The 14919-nt window shown below is 40.9% G+C and overlaps 1 protein-coding gene across 13 annotated transcripts in view; it reads right to left on the bottom strand.

The window, feature by feature from the left end:
* Nucleotides 1–14919, bottom strand: part of FNBP1 (formin binding protein 1) — a 96402-nt gene that overhangs the window by 21158 nt on the left and 60325 nt on the right. For 7 of the 13 annotated variants that reach the window (XM_031046447.2, XM_031046448.2, XM_031046445.2 and 4 more), the window contains exons 7-10: nucleotides 12518–12646; nucleotides 11441–11587; nucleotides 6131–6328; nucleotides 4616–4798 (exon numbers count right to left, since the gene is read on the bottom strand). In XM_031046447.2, the coding sequence (XP_030902307.1) occupies nucleotides 4616–4798; nucleotides 6131–6328; nucleotides 11441–11587; nucleotides 12518–12646 (657 nt within the window). The remainder of the gene's footprint in view (nucleotides 1–4615; nucleotides 4799–6130; nucleotides 6329–11440; nucleotides 11588–12517; nucleotides 12647–14919) is intronic. The other 6 variants (XM_031046451.2, XM_031046452.2, XM_031046453.2 and 3 more) reach the window with 3 other exon arrangements.

Here is a 14919-nt window from a genome sequence, read left to right as displayed (position 1 = left end):
CCCTGAAGACAGAAGCGTTAACACTATTTTATTCTGCCTTTTTAAAGAGCTATTAGAAACAGCACTCACAGAAACTGTGTTAAAGAGACTTTTTTTTGTTCCCCTTTTATTTCTGATGCATGGTAAGTGCTGTAACAGTTTCAAGGTATTCTCTATAATGGACATTTCTGCTGGTGGGGTTAGAAGAAAGAAGCTTTGAAGGGAATACAAAAAACGTGATTAGAAAACCAGAGACACTGTCAAGAGTCAGCACCTAAATATGTTAAAACTGATATTTATTATTTATTTTTAATAGACTAGGATTTCATATTGGCAGTGACCACTGATACTGTATGGGCACCTCTACATTAACCTTGCATCTGTTGTAAATTGCTCAAGCATCTGCTTCCTTCCATGAAAACAAGATTCATTGGAGTTTTGGTTTGGAAGCCAAATTAAAACCAGAGCAGGCACAGGACAGATCATTACTAATTATATAATTCATTTCAAGAGTCACCAGTGATTTTTCCACTTCAGCTTCATAATTTCTCTGTCCAAATGCAATGTTAGATGCTAACCCGATATTTTATAAGGAAATTACTAAAACACACTGTCTCTTCAGACACGTTCTGATCTCAAAGATGCCATGGGAATCCATTCACTCGTTATGTGTCAAGGATCAATTACAGTGTGCAATTCTGCTGCTGGTATGTATCCAGGTAAGCTCTTAGTATCTACTGCACTTGTTCACATTAAACAGCTCATTTACTTATTCCTTAAGCCAGTGTAAAAAAGGAGCATGGTTCAGTTTTTCTCTCTGGTTTTCTGCTTTTGAAGGAGTGAAGAGCTCGGTTACCAACAAAGCCAGGGAGGACCTGCTGCACCATTTGGTTGAATACTCCAAAACCCTGCTTTGAATGCCCTGTGGTGACCTTTCCTGCAAGGTATCTTGCTGGAGGGGAATTTTGTCTCTGAACAAAACCAGCAGCGCAGAAAGTACTCTGAGCAAATGAGATTACTCAGTGTCCAAAGCTCCGTTACACTGTGCTGTCCTGCTGGCTCCCTGCGTGATCCTTCCAAGAGCTGCTTCACTGATGTACTTCTGTACAGAGCAAATGTTCTTCCATGTAAAGGACAGTTTCTCCTCTACGTCCTTGTTTCTTTGGTAACGTCACAATCCAGTATTTATAACATTACCGCTTGTGCTCCTGAGCAGAATTCTGATGCTTCTTGCTTTGACAGGAGGATGGTAAAGAACTGATAAAAGGGAATCTCGTAAAACTCAATTTGGTAAAAGCAGAACCAACAGTACTGTCTAGCTGTGCTGAATATCAAGCAGGATGCATCAATCACCTCAGCTGAAACAAACACCAATCGCTCCTTTTTCATCTGATAAATTCACAGGGTTTGGAAGTGATTCTTGATTTATATTTTTAACTGGTTAGAATTATTTCATTTTTAACAGTCATACGGCACATTCATGATCTTTTAGTCTGACCATTTGTATGACACAAATCACCAAGGACCTCTGAAATGAGAACTTGACACGTTTTCAAATCAGACAGAGCAGGCTGCCAGAGCTTTGCAGCCTCTCCTACTCTGTATTTCTAGATGAAGCAAGTGGACTTAATTCACCCCTTTGGAAAAAAGAGACCATCTGAACACTGTGCTCCGACTCCATAGGATGAGTCAGGCAGGAAAAGTATTTACATACAAACATCCTGGTAACCAGCAGCAGAAGGAAATGAACTAGAAAGAGAACACAGTGAAAGGTTGAAATGAAGATTTAGCAATAGCTTTTCCTTGCACATTTGCAATGAACTTCTCTGCAGGAATTTGTGGGATGCCAGAGAAGACTATAGGAAATTGTTGTCATTATTTCACCTTTCAGACCAATATGGGTATGCAGAATTTAAGACTTGCCTGGACTTCTTAGATTGTTAATAAATAAAACAAAGGCCATTCTTTTGGAAATATTATAAGTAAATAGTTATAATTGCTCATATGGCCAAATATTCATTAAATCAGAATTTGTGTGTTTGAAACACACTTGTGAAGTGCCCATGGAACTGCAAACTAGTGTTTTCAAATCAAGATTGAAATACCCAGCGCTCTCTTTAATATTCTGCTCTGTGAATGGCAATACTGGGGCACCAGATCACAACACAAGCCCTCACCTTCAGCACTGCCTTTCTCTCTGTGCCCACCAAGACAGCCACTACCTGGCACATCCTCCAGGTCTGGGGCTGCAGGAGCAGAACTGAAAGACTTGTCTCCCCCTCATAAAAGGCCCTGAGAGATGCTCTGAGCCAAACTGCAACTAAGGAGGTACACTCACAGAACCTGCCTTTGGACAACTTAGAAACTTCCCGCTTCTCCAATGAAATGTCATGGTTTTAGGTTCTGAAAGTCCCATTAAATGGCAATTCCCTCAGAAACAACGGAAAACCACTCGATAGAAAACATCTTTTTTCCATGTACTGTCTGTAACCAGATGAGACAATGTTGTTTACAGCAGTGTTCTCAATTCTTTGTAACTAACCACTGCAGTTCCCCACTGAAATCAGCTCTACTTTTATGCAACTCCAGCCCTAAATGTCAGTGCAGTCCCTGGAGCAGAATTTGGGCTTTTTTAAGTAGTCACTTCCTTGCTGCTAGTGTCTGCTCTGAAAAACCTCCTAAAACACTGAACACTTGTGTCTCCTTCCTGTAATTTTTTATAGGAGGAAATAATTCTAAGGACCTTAACCCAGGAGTCAAAGCCCTGCTATGCCAGCACTTTTTAAATGGTGCGTGTGCACAATGTGCAAGGTTCTGGGAAGATAAAGTCATCTTTTTTGTTTGAAAAATGGAATATTTTATCTCAGGAACCTGTCATTTTACTTACTGCTTATGAAGATGACCAAAGAGAACACTGAATTCAACACAAACACTTCAACATGGGTTTACCAACATAGCCACAGCTGCTGTCAGCAACAGGAACAGAGCAGCTGACCCAGGAAAATTGAGGCCACGTTTCCTACGCTATCAGCAGCAAAGGAGACAAGGACACTGAACTTAGACCAGTGGTGATGTGTCACAAGACGTTGATCTAGACTCAGGTGAATTGTCAAGGTCAGCCACAGAGGCTTTCAGCTCCTTTGCATTGTACCATGCCTAAACCAGCATCTGGCAGGAGAAAAACCCAAACCCTGATTCCCTCAGAACATCTCAGCTGTGGTTTGGATCTTGCCTTGACCCATAAAGGTTTTGCACACAGAACACAACAAATCGTGTGCATTGTGGCACTGGGAAGTGAAAGCTGGTTCAGAAACTAACAAAAAGTCTGTGGACTTAATGGGAAATACCCAGCACAAGTACTTTCTGGCCTACAACTCTGCATGCTAACGTGCATAGTGAAGGACCACGGAACTTGACTTCCCTAGCTTTGCTGAGATTCATTACAAAGTTATCAAACTCTCAGTTAACATCTTTCCTCCACTGTTTGCAGTTATTACTGGCTATTATAGGATTTTCAACTTTGTACTTTAGCAAAGCTATTTCATTGGTACTCAAAGTGCCAAGAATAAAAACTGTGGGAAAAAAAGCATTTAAAACCAATTAGAACAAGAGTTAAAGAGCATGGCAGGAATTGAGCTTTTCTGTGGGCACTTTCAAAACTGTTTAACTCGCTGTCTGCTCAAGGAGGCCCAAAGGCAGACATGACACACTGGCTGAGAAGCAGGATTTCTTTGGCTCTCTACAGGAACCAACTCCAACGTTCCTTTCTTGTTGAAACTACAGGATGTGCTTAAGGTCAATGAGAAGTGTCAGCCCCAAAGACGTAGAGCCAACTGCAATGGAGGTAGCTTCAGGGAACATTAAATTTGGTCCACCCACATGCAGTCCTGGCTTAAAACACACATGTACCATATGAACAATTTATTATCACCCAGAATCAGTTCATCTTTCACATCTAAGCATAAGACTTGGACTGACTAAGCAAGCTATCATTGCAGCACTGGAAGCACGAGCTGATGCCAAGTGTCTGGATCAGAAGTTGCTTACAGGAGCATGCATGGCCATAAAATACAGGGGAGTCATCTTCCTACTACTGCAGCAAGAAGTGTCAGATCATTTCAGGGAAATGCCTGACTTTGCACCAGCTGCAGTTGGAAGAGTTATTTCCTTATTTACTCTTCTCCTTCTGAATCCACCCTGCAAAGAGGAAAACTCCTCACATTAAAGCAGAAACCATGCAGCATCAGGATGAGAGTAAACCTCAGAATGCTGCTCCTCCACACCTACTCTGCCAGACAGACATAGGCCTACCAAATTAATGACTTTGACTTCTACATGAATATCACTTAATGTTTAGCTCTTCCTTCCATACTTTGGACAATCCATCCTACTCCAAAAACCCGAATGGGTCATTTCCATCAGCAACTGTACTTTTTGTGGTTTCATTGTGGGGGTTTTGACTGAAGATGGCTGTATAGGTTAGGATTTCTTGGATTTGCCTGCATGTTATGATAAAACACAATGGATTCATTCACAAAACAAAACAAGTCTTTACATAACAGAACGTGCAATAAAAGCGCAAGAAAGAAAGGAAGGAGAAAGAAAAAGAGAGAGAGGTATCCAGAGGAGAACTTACCCCGCGCTTTAGGCTCCTGAAGCAGTGGATTTTGGGTTTGGAGGTCATGAACTCGTTGAAGCGATGGGAGAGGGGTTCCTTTTGCTGCTTGGGAGACTGGGGGCCGTTGGGAACAGCAGAGGGTGAGGCAGAGGCAGGGGGAGGAGGAGGGGGCTGATGGGGGGATGTTAAAAGGGACATAAGCTACGTATAAGAGATGGAGAAGTGATAGAATAAAAACCAAAATAAAAGGATAAAACACAAAACGAAAATAAGCATCAAAACCAATATTTGAAATCCAGAGAAAAAAACAATTAAATAATTAAATTTTAAAGGCCATGGTTCAAAAGAGGGGGGGGAAGCAGTATTTAAAGTTGTGTTAAATGAAGAATGCGATAAATGGAAGTTTTAGTAAGTGATGCAACAGAATAATAATGCAGAAGTATTTTGACAGGAAGCTCATGCAGACTCTTCCATGCAGTGCTATCCCCATAAATTGCCCTGTTCTGCTCTGTGGACAGCTCAGAATAATGCATATGGATAGAGCTTTCAAATACCTGAATTTAAATGGATCAGATAAGGAAGGTACCTTAGTGCCCAGTAGCGTTTCTATTATCTGGAAAACAACAAACCACATTCCTTCCTGCTTCCAAATCATACCTCAGCAATGTGCATCACACTTCACTTTCACAAATGATTGTATGAATTTGCTCAGGAGTTAGTCCTGGGTTTTGGTTCTGGCTACACTGATGTAAGCCCCAGAAAGCAGAGCTCTCTCTTATACCAGCCCAACAGGAATGACCCATTCAAACAGGTAGACTTTTTGACTGTAATTAGAAGTGGTTTGGTAAGGCTCAGAGCACGGGTGAGATCCAAACAACGAAGCTACTCTGGGCTTCCATCAGTGTTACTTGAAAACTGATTCAGTCCATTCATCCTGACACGTTCTGGTAACCCCAGATAAATGCTGCCATGCATTATGGTGTAAAATATGACAGTGAAATGAAAGAGGTTTAATGGATACATAAGTTAATATGGTCTTTTAAAAAGTCAACTGCTCAGTTTAGTTATGCTCCATTAGTTGTGCAATTCCTTGTTCCCAGCCACCCAACTGAACCCAGTGCACAGACTGAAAAGATAACGCAAATGAAAAGCCAAGGAGAGTTTTAGAAGTGTCAAAACAGTAATGCCACATTAAAGCTTCCCAAAACAAGGTTAGCTGGCACACATGGCACTAGGTAAGTGGTATACAAGTCCTTCTCCAAGTTAGGAACAGAAATGGACCATGGCAGAGACGTGACAACTAAAGTTAAATTAATATAAAAACTGCAACATAATTAAAGAAATTCTACAAGAAGAAAAAAATTAAAGATATAAAGAAACCAGAGACTACAGCAAACACCATAGTAAGATATCAGTTATTTACTTTGAGTCTAAAATTGTCTTTAAAAACTGTAATTGCCAGGGTTACTACACAAGACAGAAGTTATTGACTACACACAGACTAGTATCAAGCTCAGATTTGCAATTCAGTACCTTATTTTTCTTGATGAATGGCCATAACTTGCCCTTGGATTTGCCACCAAACTTCGGCTCAGGCCTCCCATCCGCTCTGGAGTTGGAAAGGCTGGATTCCGAGACAGTCCGCTTCATTGGCTGCGTGAAATCCTCAAAGTCAACGTCTCCCGGGGGCTCAAACCCTGATTTAAAGGCTTCTATTACCAGCTGGGAATCCTGGAATGGGACAGATCCAGAACAAGTGTGAACATCTCAGGTGAGTGCTGTCATCACATTGGTGGCACAGAGAAACAAGGACAAGAAAGTTTGTGTGGGAACCAGTCTTACTCCTGGAGCCCAGGATCAATACAAGGCTCTCCATCTTCTGCTCCAAGATCAGGGCACTTTTCTTAGACCTATTTTGACTACCATGATGAGCTTTAAAAGAAGCTAACCCAGGCAGAGCACAGCATCCTACCAAAACAAGGCACCCTAATGTGTAAAACTTAACGCTCCTGGATAATAAAGTGAGAAATGCAGTTGAGAACACAACCACTACCCAGACAGTTTCCAACCTATGCCAGTCAGAACATAAATGGCTGCAAGCTCAGTTTCATAACAGATCTCTAAATAAACAACTATCCATGGAAGCAAAGCAGGCGAGCTTTAGTCTAAGGCAGTCCATCATTCCCATTATGAAACTATAGTCCATTTTGCAAAGGTATTGCTGGGACCAGTCATTACCCAAAATACCAACAAATAAAAAGCAGAGGACTATGGTCTATTTAGGAAAACATATAATACATAACTAGCATTAAAGACAGGTCATTGCAGTTAAATAAAGATGATGCTTAGGAAGAGTAAACTCAGGTCTCCTCATTCCAACCTTCCATTGAGCTGTACAACCCCTGAGTCTGACTACAACCCAGCAATGGTTTCAATCCCCTTGTTTCATTTCCAGCACAAACACAAACACTCTGACACAAACATCTTTAAAGGGTTTTTTCATTTCTCCTGGTGAAAATTACTAAGAGCTTATTATTAATTCTATTGACTAGAAATGCAATCACACTTCATAAACTGAACAGATAAAGCTTAAGTGACTCACAAGAGAGATTTAAGGTATAGAAGTGCTGGGCACACAGCTGTAATCAAACCAGTGGAAAATCCCAATGAATACTCCTACATAAAGCAGCTCCTGAGTGATCACACTGCCACAGAGTGACAAGCTGGTGCTTGTGAACTCAGCTGCAGTTAATGGCAGGAGTTTCTCTCACAAACTTTACCTAACAACTGGGCAGTCCAAGGTCATTCAAACAGCCCAACACCTTGGAACTTCAGGCACTATCAGTAAAACCATGTTCCCTTTGGCACCTACCAGGAGGGCTAGATGCAAGCCAGACACATGTATACTGTGTATGGTGGGCTTGCTCCCTTTTTTGACAGGGAAAAAAGAAAAAGTAAATCAAGGCAAGAACAATACACAGCATTTTTCAGGTCTATAAACAATTACACATAAACACAAATTCAGACCTCAGCTTGCCAAATGCATTTAAGTCTAATGGACTCACCAAAGATACTTAAATATACTTCTCATCTACTTGACTCGTTGGGATGAGAGCTTTTTATGTTATACAGCTCTAAGAGTTTACTTCTAAGATCATGAGAGAAGCTGTGCCACAGCACACACATCTCTAGAGGAGCATCACCATCCTGTTCACATAAAAAAGATGAGCTTGTTTCTTTGAGGGCATCTCACAGATTCTGCTTCTGGCCGTAGGTAAAACGCTATTCATGAGAAATCTAGTGGGATATAAACATATCCAGAGGCCAGGCTCCACTGAGCAAAACACAGATACACCAAAAGCTTTGCCAGGTCTTCATGGGATTACAAAGGAAATGAAGGTTTAAGATCCTCAACCTATCAGGCACACTGTGAAACTCATACACAGCTTTTAGGGAGGTAGAACAACACTTTCCATTATTTCATCCTAGTTTGACATTAAAACTTCCTGAGATCTAAACATTTGGAGAGATTTTTAATAATAGCCTTGAAAGCAAGCTGGAGAAGGAAAAAAAGAAACCATAATCATACACAAGGTTATACTGAAAACCCTATTGGTATTTTATCCTATGAAGCTTTTCATTTTTTCCTCTTAATTTTACAGTGTTCCTTCCATTTAGCCAAAACATCCTTCCACTACAATGGAGTTAAAAAATAACCAGCACGCTCCATATATCACAGAGATAATGTCATAACAGGAACTCCATAACAGGAGTTCCATAACAAAGGAAGTCCATAACAAATTAATTTTATCTGCTCCTAGAGCCTTCTGCACAGGTTCACCTAGCAGTCACTACAGCTTACCCTTGCAACATGACCTCTGGGTTGTCAGAGCTGTTAGAAACAGGACAGGGAAAAGAAGCATATTTATAATGGCATTAAAAATGCAGGGCTAACCAATATTCCCAGCTAAATCCAGATAGTTTTATTACTGTTAGCAGGAATTCTATACACTTCAGTGAGAGCATAAGGCAATCCTATTAACACAGTTGCAAATTCTGTTACTAAGCCTGAAGGATGGGCTGTTTTGCAAGCAGACATGAGGCTCTGTAATATTTAAGCCACAGAAAACATAGAAAGTATTAAATCTGTCCCATAGATCATTCTGGTTCTTACCCTATCCAACGGAATAGGGGCCCTGGAAGAAAAGTGATCTTCCAGAATCCTGCACCATCTACAAATGGACGGAATACAGAGCTGGCCATGGAAAGGAAGCCTATTAGCAGCCTGCACTTCCACAATTTCAAAGTCCCTATACAAATACATCCTTCCTTACTATTGTACAACACAATTCTCGTGCTAGAAATCACAGCGTGTCTCTGGAACCCCACACCTTCATAAACAGGTGTTTATTATAAACCTACCCAAAGCTAAAAGCCCATTATCTAAAAGCTCCATGATACCTATGTGAAATGCAAAGTTCTGCTGCACTTATTTTCTTTTCCCCTTTTAAACAGTTAATGCCTTACCATCAGCTAGTAATATTCTACTGACAGCAAAAAATGCTGCAGAACTTCCAGTTTCTTACATCTTTTCATCCAGAGTTGACATTTGGTACGAGGTAGGCTACTGGAATTGGTGCTTTCTCTGATTTCTTACTTTTCCTTTCTTACCAATACATCTATATTAGTTGTGGTTGTTCATTTAATGCCCTGGTGTCTGAACTGAAGTGACTGCACAAAGAGTAGAATCTCTCCCCTTCTTTAGTAACTCTGTATGTGAGAGCTGGGTAGAAAAAGGGAAAATAAAACCAAAGGATACCAATAGCTAAAAAAGAACTCCAAATGGATCACTGCCTTCTGTCAGTGCCACAGTGTCAGACCTTATACATTGCCAATTTGGAGATTCTGTACTTTTGTTTATGATTATCAGATCCTGGAGATCTCCTCCCAGCTGGGAAACACATGTCTGTGTGGGCCAGAGTTTCACACAAAGCTTTTCCTGCTCAGCAGGCTCTTGGTTTTGCTCACCATTGTACTGGCTGTATTATCACCAGCTGTCCTTGAATTCAACTTTCCTGGAATCTGACCTCATTTTCAAGGCTGACTAAAGCACAGATCGAGTTGATTTTCCTAAGCAAAGCTTCTCAAGTTTGAAAAGATGAGTGAGTAAAGGAGACAACCTCCAATTTGAATCTTTCCAGGAAAAGGAGAAACTTTCCTGATGGGAGCCTAAGAGAGCCCAAACTTGCCTCTATAAACATTAAAGGGTGAGATGGGAAAGGTCTGCTGAAACGTTCTGCATTAGTGGCAAAAGCAGCACGTTCAATGTAAATATAGAAAATGCAGCTTTTGAATTGCTGTGTGCACCTATGACCACCTCTATAAAGCAGAAGGACCTCCTGTTCTGGAGATGAAAAAAGTAATCCTTGATGATATTTAAAAAAACCATAACCCTTCATAGACAGAACTGTTTTCCACCCAAAGCCTTCTGAACCCTTTGTAATTGTTCAAATACAACAAATTTGGTTAAATACATTTTTGTTACCAGGATGTTTACAGGAGATCAATGCTCAAAGGCACCATATTCTACTGTCATACTGGTGCACAAGAGGCATCCATCTGACTTGTCCTTGTGCAAGAGAGACTAATTGGAACAGAAAATTCACAGTGATTCAAACACCCAGCTTATGCCTTGTGTGGTTTGCTAAGAGCTCACTTGAAGATTCAAGCAGAGTATAAGTTTAGGTATGAATCTCCCCAATATGATTTCAGCACCAAAAGCTGTACCTCCAGAAGTGTGTGTTGTTCTAACATGGGAATCTGTGTCCCAAATCCTCTTCTCCCATTCTGAAGGGGTAATTTTCAGACCCTTTACTTTCCTAAGCTGCTCTATGTGAGAGCAATCGCCGAGCAGAAAGCAGTGGATTAATTTCAGAACTTCAGCCTCAGGCCTATGCTGCCAATTAATGGCAGTCTCCAGGCTCTGAGCACTGAATAGCTCAGAAAAGATTCCAGTGAAAGAGACGTATGGGAAATGTGAACAGCCAGTGAGACACATGCTGTTTGTATTTGAAGCACTAATGTGATCCATGAGAAGGGCTGAAAGAGCAAGCAGAGACTTCATTTACAAAGGGAGCACATCACTCTGAAAACAAAATAGAAAACACATTTGCCCTTCTGGTTACTGTACATCAGGAAGCTCAACTGAACTCTTTATCGGCCTTTTTATCAGGAAGGCTTCTTTTTACTCCTCCAATGATGTCCACAAATCAAGATTTATGAGAGCTCATTTACAGATTGCTCGCATACCTCAACTTTGCAAAGACATTTTACAGTAAAGCAGATATTTTGAGAGCTGTTTGCAATAATTTATGTAGTCAATACTTTAAATACCTCCACTATTATAAACCTAACTGGAATGAAGACAGTTCTGCAACATTCAGTTTTCTGACTATTAGAGATAGAATCCTCTGAATAAGAAGTGATGATTAGTTATCTGGAATTATGCCCACCATATTCCTTATTCTACACAGAAGTCTATTTTCCAATCACAGCATTTCAGAAGGGAATTATCCAAGTAAAAGGAAAAAATATTGCTGAAAGAAAAAAAAATAGGTTGAAAAACAAAAAGTGTGGCAGTAGAAGCATTGCTGGGTATTAAGCAGATCTGGGAAATAATCTGAGCACATCCTGCCTCAGACAAAGAAGCCTGGGACAAGAAGCTGTGCTTTGTTTTACTTCTATGACTATGAAGCTTCTGTGCAGCAGCCTGGACCCAGAATTTAAGTCTCCATATATAAATGATCAATAGTAAAGATGAAAATTAAGAATCTAAACACTTACATTCTTGTGATCAATTGATTCCGCAGCCTTTGTTATTTCATCCAGACACTTCCCAATGATAGGGATCACTTGGCGGTCGACCTCTGCGAAAGTTTTCATGGATTCACCTATCCTCACAATTCTTCTTTCCTCCATCTCTTGTATTTTCTAAAACACCACATTTCATTCATATCAAATATTAAGATTAACTTCAGTTTCAACCAATTTTTTTACCCAGCATCCTTTTGAACTTCATGGTTTAAACATACTTGAGAACTAGAGCAGCTGCTATCTCAAGACACTTGGTTGAAAATACCATGAAGCAAAAGCAGGTGTCCATTTAACTAAGGGGTTCCAGTTACAAGAAAACGTGTATTTGCTATCAATTATCAATCATTTGATATCAGATGATAAGCATGTGACATTTTCTCCCTTAAAGAGATTGTATTTTCCACTTGTGATGCTCATGAGCCATTACAATGGAATAGTCATTTAGAACTTCTGCTGTACTACATTAATCTTCCTTGGTTCAGACAAGCACAAACTCAGACTGTCAGTCATTGTAAATGTGACAGCTTTGCTCTACAGTCTTTCTTTAGGTCCACTAAGACATAATCAAGATTAAACCCTTTAACATTCACTACTGAAGAATTATTGTGGTTTATATTTAAACATCTGTGAAGTCTGATTTGCACACAGGTTATAAAGGGCTGTGAGGCTCTACAGATGTAATGATGCGCAGCTGACTCCTGCCCAACAATGAAAATAATGCTCTCATTCCCCAGCTGCATGGACACGAGTTTAACAGAGCAAGATTGTGAGGATTCAAAAAATTATGGTAATCTGTCATGCCAATTCAATGTCACCTTCCTCATTTATTACTGAATAGTTGATATCTAGTCTAAAAAAAGGGGACAATTTATTCTACCAAACTCAGTTTCTTGGGTTAGCAAACTGCATGCAACATTTGCTAACAGTGACCAAAATCACCAAAAAAGGAAAAGACAGGGTCATAGAAATGAAGCAACATGCAATATGCCTCTCTATTCTTACCAAAAGATTATGAGCTATTTTATGAGTAGTGCCAGTGACCCCTACCTGGAAGATGTGTGGTATGTGTGTGTAGTAATGGTCATGTTGCTCGCTGTTGAACTTCTGTAGAGTGGAAGAATACTCTGCTTTGCTGTCTTCTGCCATTTGATGTCGCAGCTGGGCCTGCTGTCTTGCCTAAAGAAATGCCAAAAGAAACACAGAATTTATACTACATGGAAAGAGATTGCATTGTGTTACTCCTCTTCTTACTATCCTTACCAGTAGACATCACAGGAACGTTAGCATATGGGTTTCTGAACCGTTCAGCTTTTGGTTTACTCATGATTTTTTAAGCAGTTGATCTATGTCCCATCCCTGGCAGTGTCCAAGGCCAGGCTGGATGGGGCTTTAAGCAACCTGGTCTAGTGGAACACATCCTTGCCTGTGGCAGGGGGTTGGAACTGGATGAGCTTTAAGGTCCCTTCCAACCCAAACCATTCTACGATTCTATGTCCAGCAGAAGCCTGCAATGTGCACACTGCTGCTGTTCTTGGTTTACAACACACTGTTTCCACAAACAACCTCTGTCCATATTGCATGTAACACTCAAACAAGTCTGCCCCTTTACTAGCCCACTAACAGGCACACAAGTCTTGCTCCACCATATGCCCTGCTGGATGGCATCTGCTTTTTGTTAATAAACTACTTACCTGTTGCCTGGCAGTACTTTGAGGGAAGGTTAGTGACAAGAAACCAACATGGTTTTGTGTCATTTCACATAATCATGACAAAACACATGAACTCAGGCTCCCACTGTGCTCCCTGCAAAGTCCTTGATTTACACTTCCTTGAATAGCACTGGCCTGGAGCGCACAAGGAAAGGGGAGCCTGAGGAGCAGCTGAGGCACGACTCCCTCCCTATTTTTACCCACACGGATGATTTGCTACCCAGCATAGCAGAGCACTGGGCAATTAACCTCACTTCTTTCCCTGGAACAATCTGTCCCTGAGTGACCCTTTTATATTTCCAGATTCCTCCCCTTTCAGTTCAGCTTCCCAAGGCCTCCGTTACCTGCTTTACTGCCCAGCTTTATTCCCTCACTGCCTATCCCATCTGTGGATTTTAGTTGCCTTTTCCTTCCTTGCTGTTGGCATTCACACAGCGACTCTTCCTTCTCCTCCCTTCCTACATCTTCATCCTCTGTCTGAAGTTCCCTTCTTTCCCACTTCCCATTCACCCAGCTGGAGTTGTGCTCTCACCCTGCCCCCTTTCCATGTGCCCCATGTCTGGGGACCAAATGCTTGCTTCAGTGAGAGCTCTCCCATTGACTGATGTGAGCTCAGGACTTGGCTTTGTAAATCTAAACTATCCTGAGTTCACACTCATTTTTCAGGCACCCATCCTCCACTGCCAACCTAGCCTTGAACTGTGAACGTCCAGAAAGTGTTGGGTTCCAATCACTTCCTCAAATTTGGAATAACTGCTTTAAGAAAAGGGTTATTTTATTTAATCTAAATTAATGTGGGGTGTTTCAGAGAAACCATAAATAATTTTAGCGTATTTTAAGAGGGCTCCCAATAAAATCAGTTCAGAATGGGGTTAGTCTTTGAACTGTTCCAAGCAGACAATAGTTTCCTGACAATAAATCCATGCAATACCAAATCATGGAACATTTTAGTAATCATAACTGGAAGGCAACAAATTCTTCCAGAAGGTTTCAAATCTCAATTTGAAAAGAAATAGGCTTCACTCCCATCTGTCCAGCTCACACAACTCACCTAATAACTTATTTCACCTCAATTCAGCTATTTCTTTCACAAGCACAGTCAACAGTAGGAATTTCCTAGATCCCCTTCATATTCTTTCTATGGTAATAATTCAAGTGCAGTGAGAAAATGCTGGGCACTGAGTGTGTAACAGGAGATGAAACAGTAGCACCAAATGGAAAAAACTGACTCTAACCAAATAAATTCAGTAGAAGACTTTGCTTGCTCCCCCCAGGAGTTTAAACTGTCCACTAACTCCTGTAAAGGATGCATATATCACTTCAGGGTATATTTATGTGCTGCAATGAACTTCCAACAAGCCATATCAATCCTTTTTCTGCCCGAGTGCTATAAAGCTTATTAAACTTTATCATCCATACAGTCACAGATAGCTACATTAAATGAGTGGAAATAAAGATAGCCTTTGTACCACAAACAGCAAAACAAAGCCATGGCAAGGTGGACAGCTGAAGAGTAATGTACATGCAGCTCCCAATCCCTCCCTCAAGCCCCAGCTGCTATGGATCAATATCCATTTGTGAGGCCCATTCTCTTCATCTACCTAAGAGCAACCCATTGTCTGAGCTGACTTCTCCACCAGCGTCAGTCCCACTCATACAGCTGGGGTAGTGCAACTCAGGAATTTGTCCCTTGACTCCATTGTTGAAGCAGGAAAACAAGAAATCCATTATTCCACATTT

The sequence above is a fragment of the Melopsittacus undulatus genome, chromosome 11 (genome assembly GCF_012275295.1).
Source record: "Melopsittacus undulatus isolate bMelUnd1 chromosome 11, bMelUnd1.mat.Z, whole genome shotgun sequence".
In the NCBI taxonomy this organism is placed as follows: Eukaryota; Metazoa; Chordata; class Aves; order Psittaciformes; family Psittaculidae; genus Melopsittacus; species Melopsittacus undulatus.
Note: the sequence above shows the minus strand (reverse complement) of the source record. Positions and strands in the feature narration are given on the sequence as shown.